This window comes from Aquarana catesbeiana, linkage group LG13, assembly GCF_042186555.1.
Source record: "Aquarana catesbeiana isolate 2022-GZ linkage group LG13, ASM4218655v1, whole genome shotgun sequence".
In the NCBI taxonomy this organism is placed as follows: Eukaryota; Metazoa; Chordata; class Amphibia; order Anura; family Ranidae; genus Aquarana; species Aquarana catesbeiana.
In genome coordinates, this window is record NC_133336.1 from 145,893,034 (window position 1) to 145,913,347 (window position 20,314).

Here is a 20,314-nt window from a genome sequence, read left to right on the forward strand (position 1 = left end):
TGCACCAACTCCTCATTGTGGGTCTCATTGATTCCTTCCAATGTCTAGGGATAAGACTTTTGGCTGCATTTAGGAGTGGTGGCAATAGGCTTTTCAGATATTGTTTGTTCGGGATATTTGTCCCGTGGAATAGGCAACTCCATGGATCGTCTAGAAGCTTTATGTTAGTTATTTCTCCTATTACTTGCTTAATTTCTTCCCAGAATTTTTTAATTTCCGGACATTGCCACCATATATGGGCCCTCGTCCCAATCTCTTTGCACCCTCGCCAACAGTATTGTGATTTTTCTTTTTGAATTTTATGCGCTTTATCGGGGGTGATATGCCATCTCACCAAGCATTTGTAATTCATCTCCCTCATGTTATTATTTACTGTAGTGGTATGTACCCTACGCATTATTTGACTAATCTTTTCCTTCTTCAGGCAAGTCCCTAGTTCGTTTTCCCACTTAGTAATATACGGTGGAATATCCGGACCAGTCCTTTCTATGAGTGTTCTATATATTTTTGAGATCACCCTCTTTTTTCCCTTGTCCACGCAGATTTTTTCTAAGGGAAGCAAATTTGCTTCCGATCTTATTGGCTGAGGCAGGTACTCAGTAAAATTTTTAATTAATTGTATTGCCATTCATCTATCGATCTCCACTCCCTTTTGCTCTTTAATTCGTGATACGTGCAGATTTTACCTTGGTCCATAATATCTTTCAGTTGTGCGTTTTCTATTGTTATCCATTTCCCAAACAAGGCTTCGATTCCCGGTATAAAATATTCTGTGTTTGTTAGTGGTATTAGTGGTGAGTTAAATTCCCATTTTTCCTGTCTGTGAATGTGGTCCCATATTTTTAGTGCGTGTCTAGTAATATTGTTTGTGCCTTTATCTAATTTTCTATATTGTGGAGGTATCCAAATTGTTTTACCTAAATTAACTGTGCTTATTGTGCCCTCCATCTTCACCCATCTCTTTTCTCTATTTTCTTTAGCCCATTCTACTACCCGTGACAATATTACCGCATTATAGTAATTTCTAATATCCGGTGCACCCCAGCCCCCTCTTACTCTATCTTTGGTTAACTGTGTCATGCTTATTCTTGCTTTTTTCCTTTTCCAGATAAAACTTGTGAAAAGCTTTTGTATTGTTTTAAAGAAGGCGTCCGGGAGTGGGATCGGTAGCATCTGCATTTTATATATGATTTTGGGGAGGGTGACCATTTTGATAATATTTATTCTGCCCCCCCACGAGATGTTTCCTGTTGTTACTCTATTTAATTCATTTTTAATCTCATCTAGTAGTGGGAGGAAGTTTGTTTGATATAGACTTTCGTTGGTTTTGGTCATCTTAACCTCTAAGTAGTTTATTTCTTTTTTACCCCAAACAAATGCGAAACTCTTTTGAAATACAAGTTCCTCACTTTTTGGGATATTAAACGTGAGGGTTTCAGACTTTGCTGGGTTTAACTTAAAGTTTGAGACCTCACCGTACTCTTTTAAAGTTTTCATTACATTTGGGAGAGATATCTTTGGTCTGGTTACATAGAACAGGATATCGTCCGCATACGCGGCTAACTTGTGTGTTTCCTCCCCCAACTTTATCCCCTTTATGTCAGGATTCTGTCTTATCCTAGCTAGAAGTGGTTCCAGTGCCAACACGAAGAGCAAGGGGGATAGTGGGCAGCCTTGTCTTGTTCCGTTGAACATTTCAAATGTATCCGAAACGATCCCATTTACCCTTACCCTGGCAGTAGGTCTAATGTATAGGGCCTTTATGCGTTTTATCATTTTCTCACCCAATCCTATTTCTTCCCATGTACCTTGCATGAGGCCCCAGTCTACCCTGTCGAATGCTTTCTCGGCATCTATCGACAGGAGTAGTCCTGGGGCCCCATTACCTTTCATCTCCTGAATTGTTAGTAGGGTCCTGATACCATTATCTTTCACTTCCCTCCCTGTGATAAAGCCGACTTGGTCTGGATGTATTATTTTTTGCATAACTTTTTTCAGCCTATCCGCAAGGATTTTAGCGTAGATTTTGGTATCTAGATAAGGAAGGAAAGGATGGAACGTTATTGTTATCCCTAAGGAAGGAAAGGATGGAACGTTATGTTCAAGTTACAATCCTAATGTATTGACTCCAAGACCCACCAAAATAAGGCCACGGTGCTGGATCTCCGTGGCCAGTAGTGGATAAAAGATGTCCCAACTGTCCTGCTGTTACAAGGTCCCACTGGAGGATAGGAAACACAAGCAACACAATTCCTCAGTGCAAAGACCCGTTGGGTGACAATAATAATCCTATTGTGCCAAAAGGCCCAACAATTAAGCCACAGTATCTATCATGAAAGATTGAATTTTCCAAATCCACAGTGCATAAAAGTAAGGATCATCCTTGTTTTTCTGCACTGTGGATTTGGAATATTCATTCGTTCATTATACATACTGTGGATTAATTTTTCTTTTCAATAAAATATTTTTATGGACATCTTTGACTTCTTGGATAGTCTGTCTATAGCCCAATAAGATTGTTGGCACCCATCAAATCCTTGTGCTGATGAATTGCTTGTTTTCTCATACTGACTGCCCATCTCATTTCTTGAGGCCCTAAAATGTCAGGACAGTACAAATAAACCCTAAATGCCCCCTTTTTGGAAAGTAGACAGTTCAAAGGTTATTAGCAAGAGGCAACTTAAAGGTAAATTTTTTAAAGTTGTAATTTATCACAATTTTATACTTTACAATTTTAATACTGTGACCAGAGCAGTTATCAGGAATACTGACTGGTGATGGAAAAAGTTTTACATACTGTAACCAGAGCAGTGCAGGGTTATCATGAGGACACTGTACTACTCTGGGGAGGTGATCAGGACTTTTTTTTAACACTGATTGTTTATAACAGTGATGATTGCTGTAATTGCATCTAACAGTGATGATCATTGTTAAAACAATTTTTTTTATGAATGACATCCATTCATTTACAGGGTGTACTATTGTGAGGGCTGTGATTGGCCTTTATGGTACAGATGAACTGTGATTGGCCATCTGTACCATGTGATCACTGTGACCAATCACAAATAATAATAGTAGACAATGATTGAAAAACATTCATTAAGTGCAATGGTCATGATCGCTGTGACTGGCCCAGTACAATAATTGGTCATCCGCTATGTCCCGTGAACACAGCGGGTGAAAGATTGCTCCGCAATAATACACTGTCTCCTCTGTGTTACAGGTCTATAAACATGAACATATTTGCAAGAAAACACTTACATTAGACACCATAGTTGGTTTACACTGTCTCCTAGTAAAGGGATCCATTTGCTGTTGCTTCATGCTCTGACTTTCAGCCTAGAAGGGAACAACACTTTAGGTAAGGCAATGTTACATGACTTATTTTATTACTTTTACTGCTAAGGTGTACAAATGTGTATATCCTCAGATGCATTTCAGAGTCGTTATTACAGTAAGCTTAAAACTGGCCATAGATGAACGTTGCCCAAATGTGTTTAATCTGGAAACCCAGTCTAAACTCCGTTTCCCCTTGGGTAAGTGGTGTTGTAAAGCCACCTATTGTCTTCTAGCTACAGAGTGGCTATGGAGTTGAGTTCTGTATGACTAACACCACAATTCTAGCTCCAACTTTACTAGTATTGGTTGCCATAATATATACACAATAGGTAGGCACCAAGCTGCTAAGTATCTACTGTTGATCTGCCTGAGGATATGTTTTTTTTCTACCTTCATGAGTGGCAGCTACTGAGTTAAAACTATACCATTTTATCCATATTGCATATTTTTTTTTCCAAAAGGAGAAAAAACAAACAACTTAACATCTGCTCATGTACTTTTATACCCACTAAAGATTAGAGCACTTTTAACATTTCTGCTATGATCTTGTTTAATCTGCAATAACTGTCATTACCTAAGGGAAACTATGCATCTGCTTCCTCATGTATTGAATTATACTGCAACTGTACTGTCTGTCCTCATGTTGTAAAGCGCTGTGCAAACTGTTGGCGCTATATAAGTCCTGTATAATAATAATTATACAGTACTTTGTAAAAGTTTTTTTTGTTTTTCTTTGAATATAAGCTCTGTGTTTGTAAAAAGCATGTCTGAATCAACTGACTCACTACCTCTGCTGGAAGTCTGGTCCAAGCATCAACTACTTTTTCGGTAAAATAATATTTTCACACATTAGTTTGGAACTTTCCTTCCTGTTAGTTTGAGGTCATACCCCTGTGTTTTTGGTCTTGGCTTCACATTAAATACAACAAAGGGGGTAAATAAGGTTCAGGAGGGCAGTATTTTTAAAAGGTTTAAATCGTGTCTCCCCTTTCTATTCTCCTACAGACTGTGCATATTAATTTCATCAAGTCTTTTCTGATAGATTTGATCCCACGGACCTTTCACCTTTTTTGTTACCTGTCTATCGACTCGTTCTTTCTAATCAATATATTTTTCAAAGTGAGGTATCCTGAATTGGACACAGTATACTAAATGAGGTCTAACTAAAGATCTAAAGAACTACAGTATATAGGGCAATCAGGACCTCCGTCCTGTTGGCAATACATCCTAAAATTCTATTTGCTTTTCCCACTGTCTGGACACAGTGCTCATTTTGCAATCATCTGCAAAATATTTGTCCTATGTAGTGCTGGCCAATCAATATTTGGTGCGATTACCCTTTGGCTTCAAACCAGCATCAATTTTTACATTTGCAAAAAGTCAGGTATTACAATCAATATGTACTGTGGGTTGAAACACAGTCAATAACAACAGAAAACAGCTGTGTAGGAAGCCTAAAACTGGGTGAGGAACAGTCAAATGCTGCAATTAAGGTATGGTTATGCAAGACCGTTTCATGTCACAAGTCAGACCTTGACAAGACTGAGCACAGCAACAAGACACAAGGTAGTTCTACTGCATCACCAAGGTCTCTTCCAGGCAAAGATTTTGAAGCAGACTGGGGTTTCAGGATGTGCTGTTCAATTTCTTTTGAAGCAACACAAAAACAGACAACTTTGTGATCCATAGACACAGTGGTCGGCCAAAGAAACTTAATGCAGCAGATAAAAGACATGCCCATAGTCAAGTTGAAAAAAAAAAACCACAAGTCCATCTAGTTCAACCAATGCCCACTTCCCTTCAACATCAGGTGTCCATTAGTACCCACAAAAAAAACTGGCAGAACCAGTGGTATCCAGGTATACCCATCTACTGTTCAAAGATGTCTGGCCAGACATGGTCATGAAAGATTTGCGGCCAAAAAGCCATACCTTCAATTTAGCAACAAGGCTCAGCGACTCAACTATGCATGAAAACATAGGAACTGGGGTGCAGAAAAATGGCAGCAAGTGCATTGGACTGATGAGTCAAAATTTAAAATATTTGGCTGTAGCAGGAGGCAGCTTGTACACCAAAGGGCTGGAGAGCAGTATAATGAGTGTCTGCAGGCAACAGTGAAGCATGGTGGAGGTTCCTTGCAAGTTTGGGGCTGCCATTCTGCAAATGGAGTTGGTGATTTGGTCAGGATCAATAGTGTCTTCAATGGTGAGAAACACAGCCAGATACATATAATGCCACACCATCAGGGAGGCGTTTGATTGGCCCTAAATTTATTCTACAGCTGGATGACCAACGCAAGCAAACAGCCAACGTCATTTAAGCCCCGTACACACAGGTTCAATGTTGGGAGACATCAGCGGATTCAATAAAACCCGTCCGACATTCGGCCCATGTGTATGGCAGCTGGTTCGACAGAAGCTGGCAGTTTGGCCGGCTTCTGTCGGTTGAGCATGCTGGAAAACCAGCAGCCGTCTGGCTCCTGCTCAGCGCTCTCAGCCAATGGCCGTCCACCTGTCAGAACACAACAGCTTGCAGGGGAGATCGCTGTACTAACGTTGGATCGTTAGTACAGCGGCTCTGAACTGAGCGGTCAGGTTTTTTGTTCAACCCGAAAAAAATTGTTAGTGTGTACCAGGCTTAAGAACTATCTTCAGGGGCATGGCGCTGGAGGGTCGTGTTTGAGAGGAGCTGCGTCTAGCCTCCGGCCTAAAAGATCCGGGAAATCCTCAGCTTCACATCAAGCCACCGTGGGGTCTATAAAACTATTCCTGGCCGCGGAAAGAGACAGCCCCAGCACACGGAGCGGTAAGGCCAGAGCCTCGAGATCGATTATCTCCCCAGCCTCGCACGCTGCCTCCGCTCGTGACAGCTCCCCGGCCTCATCTTGCGGCTCGGGGCTGATGAATGATCCCGGCTCCCCTGCAGGCTCGGATATGTCTTCCCTGGTAGGCGAACTTAAAAGGGAGATGGTTAGCATGTTTAATAGTATGGAGAAAACTATAAAAAAAAAAAAAAAAAGGAGATCTCTGCTGTGAGGGCGGACGTGGCGCACTTACTCGTCGAGGTAGAGGAGACAGAACAGCACCAAGATTCACAAGAGGTAGCCATTAAAGAATTACAGGAGACGGTCACTTAATTGGCTTATGCACATAGGGCCTCACTATAAATAAACTCAAGGATCTTGATAATCTCAATCGCAGGAACAACCTGCATATCCGGGGGTTGACAGACCAGGGATAATGACTTATAACCCTCGATTCGAGGCATTCTTAACACCATCCTTGGCAACCCAGTCACTGATGATTTGCGATTTGACCGGGTTCATCGAGCCCCGAGGCCTCGCAACATTGCCTCTGATCAACCCAGAGATGTGATTTGTCGTCTCCATTACTTCGAAGATAAAAATGCTGTCATGTCCAAACTGTGGAATACTCCTAACATTGACTTTGATGGGGCTGCTCTCAATATCTTTCCTGACATCTCTAAGGAGACCCTCGATTGCCGCAGGGCCCTAAAGCCTCTCTTAGACCAACTGAAATGTGATGGAGCCACTTACCGATGGGGGCTTCCCTGCGTGTTTAATAGCTACTGGTCACTCCTGTGCACTGCGGTTCCCTGAGGAGCTCCATGCTTTTCTCCAGGATATGAACTTGCCACATATGGAGCTCCCGGGCTGGCAGAACCCCATACCCACCTTCTGGGCTCCCTGGACCTCCCAATGGCGAAAAACTCTATCCAAGCAAAAGCTTGTCTCCACTCCAGGCTCATCTCAGAAAAATGGGTGAGATGTCTTCTTTTATACACCCATCTCCCTTGGTACTATGCTTCTTTACATCTACACTTCTAAAACTGCACCTATGATCATAATGCGGGCGGCACAGTGGTGCAGTGGGTAGCACTCTCGCCTAGCAGTAGGAAGGGTCACTGGTTCAAATCCCAACCACGACACTACCTGCCTGGAGTTTGCATGTTCTCCCTGTGCCTGCGTGGGTTTCCTCCAGGTACTCCGGTTTCCTCCCACACTCCAAAGACATGCTGGTAGGTTAATTGGATCCTATCTAAATTGTCCCTAGTATGTACGAATGTGAGTTAAGGACCTTAGATTGTAAGCCCTTGAGGGTAGGGACTGATGTGAATGTACAATATATATGTAAAGCGCTGCGTAAATTGACGGCGCTATATAAGTACCTGAAATAAATAAAATAAATAAATAATACTGGGTTAGTGTTATACCCTTACTTTACATGTTCATTTTTGTTTGCTGTTTACTGGCCTGATGTATATGGAGTGTTGTACTCATATTTTGAACATCGCTACTGTTTGCAGCTAGCCATCACTGCCTTTTTTTTATACAGGCTGTTTGCTGACGGAGCTCAATGCTCCTTGTTCATGTTCTTGCAATGGTGTGTGGCTGCTGCCGCCCTCCTCCTGGGGTTGGTGGGAGTTGGCAGCCTTCATACTTTGTTGATGGGTTTCTTTCTGGAATTCGTTTTGACTGCTTGCTCCCCCTATCCCCACTGGGACCACTGCAGATTTCTGCGTGATTTTCCTCCTCACCTGTTTTACAGATTGTTAGTTTTCTGTATGTATCTTCTCTCTTTTTTCTCCTCTTTTCTGTCTTTCTTCTTCCCCCCCCTTTACTTTTTCATTGGCACACATGGTTATATAAATTATTGACGCACTCACCACTGATGCAATGGCTACTATAAAGATCCTTTCATATAATGCGTGGCCGCGAAGAGGCATCAAGTTCTACAGGAACTGAAGAGTTCCTCTTACTCTATTGCCTTCCTCCAGGAAACTTATCTGACTCATTCTACATCTATTAAATTATACTTGCAGCATTTCCCACAATGGTACTACAGTCTATCTGATACCAACAAGGCCAAAGGAGTAGCCATTGGGTTCAACAAAAGTGTATCATTTCGTTTTACTGTTAGCGGACGATCATGGTCGCTTTCTTTTTGTTAAAGGGTACATAGGCAACACTAGATGTACTCTAGCAAATGTTTATTGCCCTAACCACAATCAACCTATTTTTTTCAAACTCTTACAAAACTTTCACAAATTGCTGAGGGCCTGATAGTTTTAGTGGCAGATATAAATATGCCTCTAGAACCCACTATTCACACATCTCAAGGCCGCTCCAATATCCCTTTCAAAAGATTAGCACAGGTTAAAAAAAAGACTCCTTGATCTCCAACTTATAGATGCTTGGCGTCTTTTCCATCCTAAAGAAAGGGACTACTCTCACTTTTCTAAAACACACAACTCATACTCCAGAATAGATAACATTTTCCTAGATCACTTCCACCTCCCTCTCCTACGTTCAGCTTGCATAGGCATTGCCACTCTTTCCGATCACGCGCCAGATTCTATACGCTTGACCGTGCCCTCTCTGCCTCACCGCCCCGATAACTGGAAGTGTAATGATCCTCTTATTTCCAATTCAACAGAAGTTACTATGTTGTCTACTACTCTGTCTCAATACTTCAAAGAAAATGCATCCTCAGATACTTCCCCCTCCATTTTATGGGAAGCACATAAAGTTTCGATGAGGGGTAGTCTCATTGAATTGGAGGCGAGGAGAAAGAGGGAGCATGGTCAACAACTTAAACAGACTGTAGAGCAAATTGCTGAACTAGATAAACGACAAACTATCGTTACATGTTTCACATCTTAAAGCTCTCACCCTTAAGAGAGAGGAACTTAAAACCCTCCTCGATCTTGACACTAAAACGGAAATTCCACTACATATCCCAGAAAGTATATGAATGGGGCAACAAACCAGGGAAACAATTAGCTAGATCCCTTATGGCCAAAAAAACTATCTTTTATACCCAAAATAAAATTACCCTCTGGAAAATTAGTACACACCACCCCCCAGATCTCTAAGGCCTTCAAGGAGTTTTATACTGACTTGTACAATGTGGAGGGCGGCCTGGCAAACTTACCATTGATAGAAAAACGTAAACTTATGCTCACTTACTTGAAAGAGGCTAACCTACCAAAACTGTCACGATCTTCTCTTAATGACCTGGAGGCCGACTTTTCCATAGAGGAATTTCAATGTGCACTAAAATCCTCTCCCTCTGGTAAAGCCCCTGGCCCTGATGGTTTCACCATTTTATATTATAAAACCTTTAGTGACATCCTACTTCCACATCTCACAGCATATGCAAATTCCGTCTCCCACACAGCTGGCCTTTGCCCGGAATCCCTTTCCGCCCACATCACCGTCATCCCTAAGCCTGACAAGGGCCCCACCTATAGGCCAATTTCCCTCCTAAATGTTGACACCAAGCTCTACACCAAAGTTATGGCAAATAGATTGCTCCCCCTACTGCCCCAATAGATTACAGCTGACCAAACCGGTTTTATACCTAATAGGGAGGCCAGAGACAATTCTCTCCGTACCTTGTCCTTGATTCATTATGTTCGTAGGTGATCCCAGACCACCCCCCTCCTCTCCACAGATGCTGAGAAAGCTTTCAATAGGGTGGACTGGGACTATCTTAAGACAACCCTCTGATATTTTGGCCTTGGCTCCAAAATGTTTCACCTAATTTCCTCTCTCTATTCAAATCCCACTGCACAAATCCGTATTAATGGCTCCCTAAGCGACCCCTTTACACTACACAATGGAACCAGACAGGGCTGCCTCTTGTCCCCTCTTCTTTTTGCTATATCCCTTGAACCTTTTTTGGCCACAATAGGAATATTCATGGCATCCAAATTGGACATAGACTCCATAAATACGCAGCTTACGCTGATGACATTTTGTTTTTTAATCAGCAACCACGCATCTCATTACCAAACTTAATGTTCGCATTCTCTACCTTTCCAAACATTATCTACTTTCAAAATTAATCTATCAAAATCCGAAATTTTAAACATTACGGTTCCCCAATCAGTAGCTGATCAGTTAAAACCCCTGTTTCCCTTTCGCTGGGAAACCACACATATGAAATTCCTTACCCCCCCCACCTCCACCTCCACCTCCACTCTCTTTTTAGACATAATTATATCTCTCTCCTCAACAACATTCGAGCTGACCTCAGGAAATGGTCATCCTTATTGCACTCATGGCTCGGAAAGGTAAATATAATCAAGATGAACATACTTCCCCGCATTCTCTTTATTCTACAAATGATCCCTTTAAGGGTTCCAATAGGTTTTTTTGCCCTACTTCAGACCATGATCGCCCGTTTTGTATGGAGAGACGGTCACCCCAGAGTTTCTAGAGAGGTTCTCTTTCGAGCCAAGCTCTCTGGAGGGTTGTCTCTACCTAATTTTAAAGCTTATCATCATGCTGTAGTACTTTCACGTATAGCGGACTGGAAATATGCTAATGCCTCTAAATTATGGGTACAACTAGAACATACTTTATTGTGGCTCAGATCTTTCCATTGCTCCTTTGATACCACGTTCTTCTAGAAATCTTTCTCATGATACCTCACCCCTCACTGTATCTTCTTTGGACGTTTGGGATGGCCTACATAAGAAACTCTCCTGGTCTTATGACTCTGCTGACTCCTCTCCTACATCACACCTACTTTATGCCTGGCTCCATGGACCCAGGGTTCCAATCCTGGTAACCGGAAGGCCCTCTACTCTTGCACCATGTCCTTTGCTCCAATATACTTAAGCCTCAATCTGAGATTTTGGGACCCAGACCAATTACATTTATGAACAAATGGAGGTACAACCAACTGAATTGTTTTCTTCACACTCTCCCCCAACCGCTACGGGGCATACAAGACCTAAAAAGTATTGAACAGGTGTTTCTTCATGAAGATCCTCCTATACATTGTATCTCTTATTGATTTACAGAGTCCTACATACCCGGCTGACCAAGCGAGAGCTTGACCTGGGCGCCAATATCTCCAACAAGAAAAAGGACAAAGTTCTCCAACTTACACATTTGTCTTCACTTGCTTCCTCCATGGCGGAAGCTAATTTCAAACTTTTCACCAGATGGCACCATACACCTGTTAAGCTTCATCGTATGTTCTCTACCAACTCACCAATATGTTGGAGGAACTGTGGAAATGATGCCACCCATGCCCACATCTGGTGGTTCTGCCCTCATTCGCTCTTTCTGGTCTAAGGTGATAGATTTGATCCACCAGATTACCAAAGTTAATATTTCTCCTGATCCATGGACTGTTCTATTCCACGCTACCTCAACACCCATAGGAAGATATAAACGTTCACTTATTCCACACTTCCTAGATACAGCCAAGGCTCTCATCCCCAGCCTTTGGGGTAAACCTACAATTCCATCCATGAAATCTTGTCTACAAAGTATCCGAAGTAAGCCTCATGGAAGAACTTACCCATATTGCAAGAGATACTACTAAACAATATACTTTAACTTGGGCCCCTTGGTCTTCGTTCCTCAACTCCCCTTGCTACAAGGATATCATCTCTTGGAGCCCTCAGGATACTTGGGACTCTTATTTTGATATCTCACCTACTGGAGTATGTAAACTTTTGATCAGGGTCATTTGGCTAGTTTCTGTTGCCATTATGATTCAAGATTTAAAAATAGTAAATACAGTTGATTGATGATAGTGTTTGGCTGAAGAAATTTAACCATGAGTTAAAAGTTTTTGTGTTATCATTCATATTCTCTGAAAAATGGCCAAGAAATCATAAAATCTGCCAGGGTATGTCAACTTATGAGCACAAGTGTGTGTGTGTGTGTGTGTGTGTGTGTGTGTATGTATATATATCTATCTCAACTAAATAGCTTGGAAATTCAACTAAACCCATCAGATTTTAGTCTACCAACTTAAAACCAATAGATTTTCGTCATTGACCCAATTCTAATTTTTATTTTCCGTTACCAAAAACATGCAGCTGAAAAATCTATGACTAAAAGATTTTCGCTGACAAAATTAACACTGTTCGTTCAGGTCACAAGTCTCCCATGCCATTTTATCATGACAGACATAGCTGCAGTGGCATTTCCCCTTCATCCTCCTTCAGTTCACACAAGCTGTAAGCCAATGCTAGCACCTTCTTATCAGGCAGAGGACAGATGCAGAGCCTCTCACGCTTATAAGCTGAATCCACACTTCAGTCTTGAAACCCTAATAAAATATGTCAAATTTGCAAGCACGAGCAACTCAGAAAACAGATACCTGCCAGATCTAGTCTTTAGTAATAAACATTTCTGTCTTCCTGTTAATAGAATTCATAATCCCAGTGTATTTTAGAACTTCTGAAATAAATTACAGTACAGCCAAAATAAAGGACATATTTATCTCCCTATGTTAACTCTATAGTATTTTGAGCCCAAACACCGCTTCCCCAGGAGTACTGGGAGCAGAACCAGTCCAATTCCACTCCTAGGCGAACTGGGCCTCCAAAGCCTGTCATATCTATATTATATAAAATAAAATTTATGTCATTCTTTTTCCCCCCCACAAATAGAGCTTTCTTTTAGTGATTGTTTATAGTACAAAAAAAAGTAATCAAACAAAAAAAGTAAATTTTGAAAAATAGGATTTTTTCGTCATACTTACCTGTAAAATCCATTTCTGGTACACAGAGTCAGGACTAATATTCATCACCTGCTGGGTTATACTAAATCTCCAGGTGAATGGACATTGGTAGACCAAATGTCTTTAGACAAGGAAGTGATCCCCTATATAACCCCTCCCATACAGGAAGTACTTCAGTTTTGTAGCAAGCACTGATTTCTCAAAAAGAGGGAAAGGTGTGTCCCATGATGTACTCAAAGAAAAGGGATTTTACAGGTAAGTATGATGAAAAAATCCTATTTTCCTATATTCATTACCTGCTGTGACGTCCCAGAGTAATAGCCTTGAGGGAGACACCCTGCCAAACAATAGCCATCAGAACTTATACGGCAGCCCACAGTACACTGCGACCAAAAGCCGAATCCTCAGCTGCTCGAACATCCACTTGATAAAATGTTGTGAACGTATGCACTGAAGACCAGTTAGCAGCCTTACAAATCTGAGCCACAAATACCTGATGGTGAAAAGACCAGGAGGTTCCTACACCCAATGGGCAATGGAATCTGCCTGCTCCTTCTTGGGTCCTTTTTTTTTGTTTTACCAAGAGTCTGATCCCCGGATCTCCGCAGACCTAGACATATAAACCTTGACTGCCCGGACAACGTGCAAAGAATGCAGTCATCTCTCTTCCGCCGAACGAGGCTGAGAGAAAAAAGGAAGGCAAGATAATGTCCTGATTTAAATGAAAGGCTGACACCACTTTTGGCAAAAAGGATGGAACAGGTCGTAACATGACCCTGTCGTGGTGAAGGATCAAGTACGGTTCCCTGCATGAAAGGGCCGCCAATTCCGACACCCTTCTAGCTGAGGTGATAGCCATCAGGAAGGCTAGAGCTTGCGTGACAGCAAGTCTAATGGAATTTCCTTGATTGGTTCAAATGGTTGCTTCTGTAACACAGACAGCACCAAGTTCAAGCCCCAAGAACACATAGGTGACCTAATGGGGGAAGCAAGCGAGTTGCCCCCTGCATAAAGGTTCGGACCAGTGAATGGGAGGCTAAAGGCCTTTGGAAGAATACTGATAGGGCCGAAACTTGACCTCTGATTGTACTCAAAGCCAATTTTATTTCCACAGCTGACTGTAGAAAAGAGAATTCTCCCAATCACGTATTTCTGAGGAAGCCATTTTTTGGCTTCACACCAAACAATAGAAGTCTTCCAGACCTTATGATAGATCTTCCTAGTGACAGCTTTTTTAGCATTCACTAGGGTAAACACCACTGGTCCCGAGATGCCATCATCCTTTAACACCCTGGCTTCAATAGCCATGCCGTCAAATGGCAGTAAATTGGGGTGGAATATAGGCCTTGAGACAGTAGATCAGGGCGCCGTGGAAGCGTCCATGGCCCGTCTATTGATAGTCTAACAATTTCTAGGAACCAGGGCCTTCTGGGCCAGGCTGGTGCCACCGGAATGACTGGAACTCCCTCTCTCCGAATCCTGCGCAACAAATGTGGAAGGAGAGGGATCGGAGGGAAAGCATAAACCAGGGAGTACTGGCTCCATGGAACTACCAGAGCATCTGCTCCGATTGCCAGAGGATCTCTTGTTCGGGACACAAACAGCTGTAGGTTGTTGAACCTGGATGCCAGTAGGCATCTGGCCTTCCCCAACGTTGGCAAATTTCCTGGAACACCCCTGGGTGTAGGGACCATTCCCCCGGGCAGATATGCTGGCGGCTGAGATAATCTGCCTTCCAATTCTCTACTCCCGGGATATGGACTGCTGATAGGATGGGCACATGTCCCTCTGTCCAGACTAGTATGCGGTTCACCTCCTTTAGAGCTGAACGACTCCTAGTATCGCCTTGGTGGTTTTTATAGGCCACTGCAGTGTCATTGTCGGACTGAACCCTGATAGGGCAGTCCTGAAACTCCACTGTCCAGGACCGTAGGGCCAGTTGTACTGCCCATAATTCCAGGACGTTGATGGGCAGGATCTGTTCTGTCCTTGACCATTTCCCCTGAGCTGTGAGCCCTTCTAGGGTGGCTCCCCAGCCTAAGAGACTGGCATCTGTAGTCAGTACACTCCAAGTTACCGGGAGGAAGGATTTTCCCTTTCACGGGTTCTGCTCCTTCTATCACCAGTTTAGGCTTAAGCATGCCCGAGGAGATAAGAACATTGGATAATCCAGGGCTTGTCCTCTCCTGTACCAAGCCAACAAGATTTCTTGTTGTAAAGGCCTGGAATGGAAGTGGCCATAGGGCACTGCCTCAAAGGAGGCTACCATCCTCCCTAGAAGACTCATACAGAGCCAAATGGAGGGTTGTCTGGTGCCCCTTATCTGATGTACCTGATCCTAAAGGGCACAGATCCTTGCGGGTGGCAAGAATACTCTTGCTTGGAAAGCATCTAGGATCAGACCTAAATACTTTAGACTTTGAGCTGGTTTCAGGGCTGACTTTTTAGTATTTATGATCCACCCTAAGCTTTTTAAATACAACACTGTGCATATTATGCTCTGTTCTAGAGCCTGTAATGGGTGATTTCTGAGCAGGAGGTCGTCCAGATACCCAAGCACTAGGATCCCTTGGGCCCTTAAAAGACCCAGTACTGGTGCTAGGACCTTTGTGAATACCCGGGCAGCTGTAGCAAGCCTGAAGGGTAGAGCCACAAACTGAAAATGATGTTCCTCTACTGCAAAACATAGGAATCTCTGATGAGGCTGAAAGAAAGGTACGTATAAATACGTGTCTTTTATATCGATGGAGGCTAGAAAGTCTCACCTCTGGAGTGAGGCTACTCCTGAGCGGACAGACTATCCGAAAGGACTGTATCAGTAGATACTTGTTCAGGGATCTTAGGTCCAAAATGGGCCTTGTGTTCCAGTTTGGTTTCTGAACCATAAACAGGTTTGAGTAAAACCCTGTGCCCCTTTTCGGATACAGGAACCTCTACAATCAATCCTTGATGCACTAGATGATGTAGTGCCTGAAGCAATACGTTTTTTTGGAAAATCCGAGGGAATTCTGGATCTTAAAAGCCTGAGGGGGAACCCCCCGCAACTCCAGCTTGTAACCGTGGAATATAATTTAGGTGACCCACTCATCCTGAATAATTGTTCTCAAAATGCCCGCATAGTGTAGCAACCTTCCCTCCACTCGATGGAGTGGGGGCATCTCCTCAAAAGGAGGGCTTGGTGCTGGATTTAAAAGAATTTTGGACCCAGGGCATTTTCTGGCCCTAGCGCCCTGTTGGCGGCGGAACTGCCTTGACGCTGAGACATTTGAAGAAGCAGTCCCTGAGGTTTTAAATGAGGGACGTCTGGTGGTGTTCTTCACAGGAAGTAGAGAACTTTTACCTCCGGAAATATTTTGGATATGTTTGTCCAAATGATCACCAAATAAACGTTCCCCATAAAAAGGGAAACCTGCCAATAACTTTTTTTCAAATATAAATTTTATTTTCAAGAAAAAAAAATAGAATACAGAAACAAACAAAAAAAATACGATAGAGTTCCCATCATAGTATTTGCTATTCACAGGCGAATACATATCCTAAAACCAAAAAAAGAAAAAGCAATTCTTCAAAGAGGGACAGGCAATTACCAAAAAATATAAATGTTTTTATTAATTATAGTACACTTAAACACCAATCAAAAATATATGGTTAAAAAAACAGGCACCACCAATATTAAAACATGACAACGTTGTCATAAACCAACAAAGATGGCCACCACATACATATACCATGCACTCCTCCTATAGAATACAAATTGATAATGTCAAGAAATCTTTAATTAAGGAATTGGTGATCCCTATGGGTAACTAGATAAGTGATCAATGATGGACGTAAAGGAGGGCGGATGGGGATGCAGCCATTTGGGGAATCAAGTCCGCTATGAAAATGTCAGTGATGAAGGAAGCCGACGATCACGTGCAAGCTGTTCGGATAATGGACTGAATTGTCCTTAGTGATGTAAGTACAGCATAATGACAATCTGCAGCAAGGCACGGTAAGTAGGGAAGGTCAGCGCCTGTATGTGAATAGCTGGGAGCCTTGGAGAATGTGAGCAGGTTTGGATGGTGTTGCAGTTGGTGTTAAGTACGTGGTGGGTGGGAGTAAAATGGTTATTGGGAAGGCAGTCCAGATATAGCAAGGTAAAGTCTCACCCGATTCTCGTTGTACCGATCAAGAAGACAACCATATGTGGCTCGTTACATCTCCGGCTGGCTGGTCAGGCTGGCTTCCTTGTGTGGAGGTGATCTCACCTACGGATATACAGGGAACGCTGTGGTGGACGTGCTGTCATCCCGTCAATCTGTTCCCGGGTGAGGACACTCAAACTCGTGGAGGTGCGGACCGAGATTCCGAGGCTGATTGGTGGTTCTGTGGGAGGGCTAGGCAGGGCGTGATGGCGTCATTCTGACACGTTTCATCCATCACTCGGATTTCCTCAGAGCATGCGCATTTGCTGAAGCTATCGTCTTAAATGGCACAGACGCTGAATTCAACGAATATGTCAGCGCAGGGCTGCCTCAGCAGTAGCGCGACTAATAGACAGCCATACGTCTACACAGAAAACAAAAGAAAGTAGGAGACCGGTCTGCAGGTGCACATATCCAAAAAGAAAAAAAGGAAATGCAATAAGAAAAAATCCAGTGTGTGAAAAAAACTGGATTAATAGATAGACTGGGTGTAGTGAACAGAAGTGAAGAAAAAGAAAGGGTAGGTAAAGAATAATTATGGCTAAATAAAATATAATAGTAAAAAATACAAAATGGGATTACTGAATATTAGCTGACATGAGCCTCAGTGGTAATTGTACATCAGAGGAAGAGCACTATCTGGGGGTGATAGGGGTTATGGTGTGAGGAATACTGAGAGGCTGCATTCATTGTTGAGCCCAAAGGGCTGCATGCTGTTCAAATTATATATCCACATTTTTTCTTTTTGACAGAGAATTCTATCAGTCTAGGGGGAGATTCAGTCTGTAAATACCCTTAAAGGAGAGTCCGGTAGGGTTCCCACCATGGAATTCGATGAAGTGCAGAGGTATGGGCGCTCATCATTTTTACCGTGAATGCTTTGGACGTGCTCGCTGATTCTGACTTTAAGCTGCCGCTTAGTCTTACCCACATAGTTCTTGCCACAAGGGCAGGTGAGCATGTAGATGAGTCTCGTAGTGTTGCAATTAATAAAGTCATGAATTTTGAAATGTTTTTTGCCGTCGGAGTCAGCGAATACGTCCGTGCACTCAGCATATTTACAGACCGAACAACCACCACATCTATGCATACCTTTCAGGAGTGGGAGTTGAGAAAGCCAATTGGGAGTAGGTGATCTCTTAAATTCAGAGTGAACAAGGCAATCTCCCAAATTTCTAGAGCGGCGGGCAGTGAGGAGAGGTCGTGCTCCCACAATGTTGCCCAGAGCATGCGATTCAGACAGAATGTGCCAATGCTGACTTAGTATTGTTCTGACCTGGTCCCATTGGGCCCCAAATTTAGTAATAATCCTAGGGGTTCCATGTTTGTCATTCTGAGTTTTGGGATCTCTTTTAAATAACAATTTCTGTCGATCTGTCTGGATAGCACGTCTTTTGGCCTCTCTGATACATAAGTGGGAGTAGCCTCTCTCCCTAAACCTACCGTAGAGATCTCTGGCTTCTGAAAAAAAAAAGTCTTGTTGATTGGAGCAGTTTCTACGTGTTCTGAGAAACTGGCCGACCGGTATGTCCCTAATCAGGGATCTAGGGTGATCACTGGTAGCTAAGAGGAGGGTGTTGGCTGCTGTGGATTTGCGATAAGTTTTGGTACTGATAAATCCATCCTCAACCCCTATAGTTAAATCAAGAAAAGGGAGGGTATGGGAGTGGGCCATGTACGTGAGTTTAATGTTGCGTTCGTTAATGTTTAGTTCATTCATGAACTGCAGTAGCTCCTGTTCGGTGCCATCCCAGATCATCAGCACATCGTCAATGTACCTCAGCCACATGCGACTCCCATAGGCCCAAATGGAGGCATGCATATGAGGGGGCTCATGGGGCTCCCATAGATGTGCCCCTGATTTGTTGGTAATAAGTTCCGGTAAATTGAAAGCAATTGTGTTCCAATAAGAAGGTGAGAATCTCACAGATAAACTCATTTTGATGCCCGAGAAGGGGGAATTTTCTGTCAAGAAAGAAGTGAACAGCCCTCAGCCCACAGGTGTGAGGGATCGACGTATATAGGGATTCCACGTCGATCCCTACCAGGAGGGCTCCAGCAGGTAAGGCCATAGCGTCCAGTCGCAACAGTACATCTCTGGTATCTTGCACATAAGAGGGTAGGTCATGGACCAATTCCTTTATAAGTGCATCAATGAATTTACCAATTTTTTCCAGAGGTCCATTGACAGCGGACACTATGGGCCTGCCGGAGGGGTTAACTAGAGACTTGTGGAGCTTAGGTATTATATAGAATGTTGGGGTATTGAATCGTTCAACCCGTAAGTAGTTGAATTCTCTTCTGGTGATCAGTTTTTCTTCCAGGCCTAAACTTAGTTGGTAATTAAGTGCATTGACAATGGCAGGGAATGGATTTGAATGCAGTCTCCGGTACGTCGATTCATCACCTAACAGTCTCCTTACCTCATTCTCATATTGGTCTTCTGTGAGGAGGACCACATTACCACCCTTATCGCTGCCCTTGATGACAATGCCAGGGGCCTCAAGTTCCCTTAATGCTTTCCTCTCCTCCGGAGAGAGGTTATCAAGGCCCTTATATTTCCAATTGACCTAGATAGGTCCCTCCTGACCTGCGCCAAAAAGAATTCAATAGGTTTGTACTTCGACAGGGGGGGGCATTTTAACTGATTTTATGGATATGTTTGCCGAACGTGTGAAAGTTTTCTGAGATGTCTCTATTTCTACATCAGAGTCGGCATTCTCCTGTAGGAGAGAGACCAGTGCATCTAAAGCCTCTTTTTCATCCTTATTGGTTTGGGTTAATTGGGCCCCGTCCTGTCTTGAGGTATGCCAATATTGAAAAATCACCTTTCTCAAATAAAGAGAAATATCTTTATATACCTCAAATTCATTCATCCCTGATTTAGGGGAGAATGATAGGCCTCTTTTTAATAATGAAAGGTGATGGTCATTGAAAGGGAATTGGGTAAGGTTAACTACCTTCATGTCTTGGGGGGGAGGGAAAGGAACAAGGTCATGGGAAATAGGGAGATCCTCCATGTTCTGTGTGTTTTGCTTCTTGTTGACTTTTGCGTGTTTCCCTTGCCCTCCCCTGACGTGGTGGGGACTGGAGTGTGGATGTCTTGCCTTTGGTGTTTGGTTTGATTTTTCCTGTGTTCGTGGTGGGGCTGTCTGGAGGAGGGTAATCCTACTCTAAAAAAGTAACCGAAAGGTCTTTGTTTTCACTGTCACTTTTCGTGGATGAATATTGTCTTCGATTAGTTTAAGAGCTATGGGAATTTTTTGACTTATTATT

At 43.0% G+C, this 20,314-nt stretch overlaps 1 protein-coding gene across 1 annotated transcript in view; it reads right to left on the reverse strand.

Moving 5' to 3' along the window:
• Positions 1–20,314, reverse strand: part of RTF1 (RTF1 homolog, Paf1/RNA polymerase II complex component) — a 497,066-nt gene that overhangs the window by 116,197 nt on the left and 360,555 nt on the right. The window contains exon 15 of the mRNA XM_073608860.1: positions 3,262–3,339. Within this exon, the coding sequence (XP_073464961.1) occupies positions 3,262–3,339 (78 nt within the window). The remainder of the gene's footprint in view (positions 1–3,261; positions 3,340–20,314) is intronic.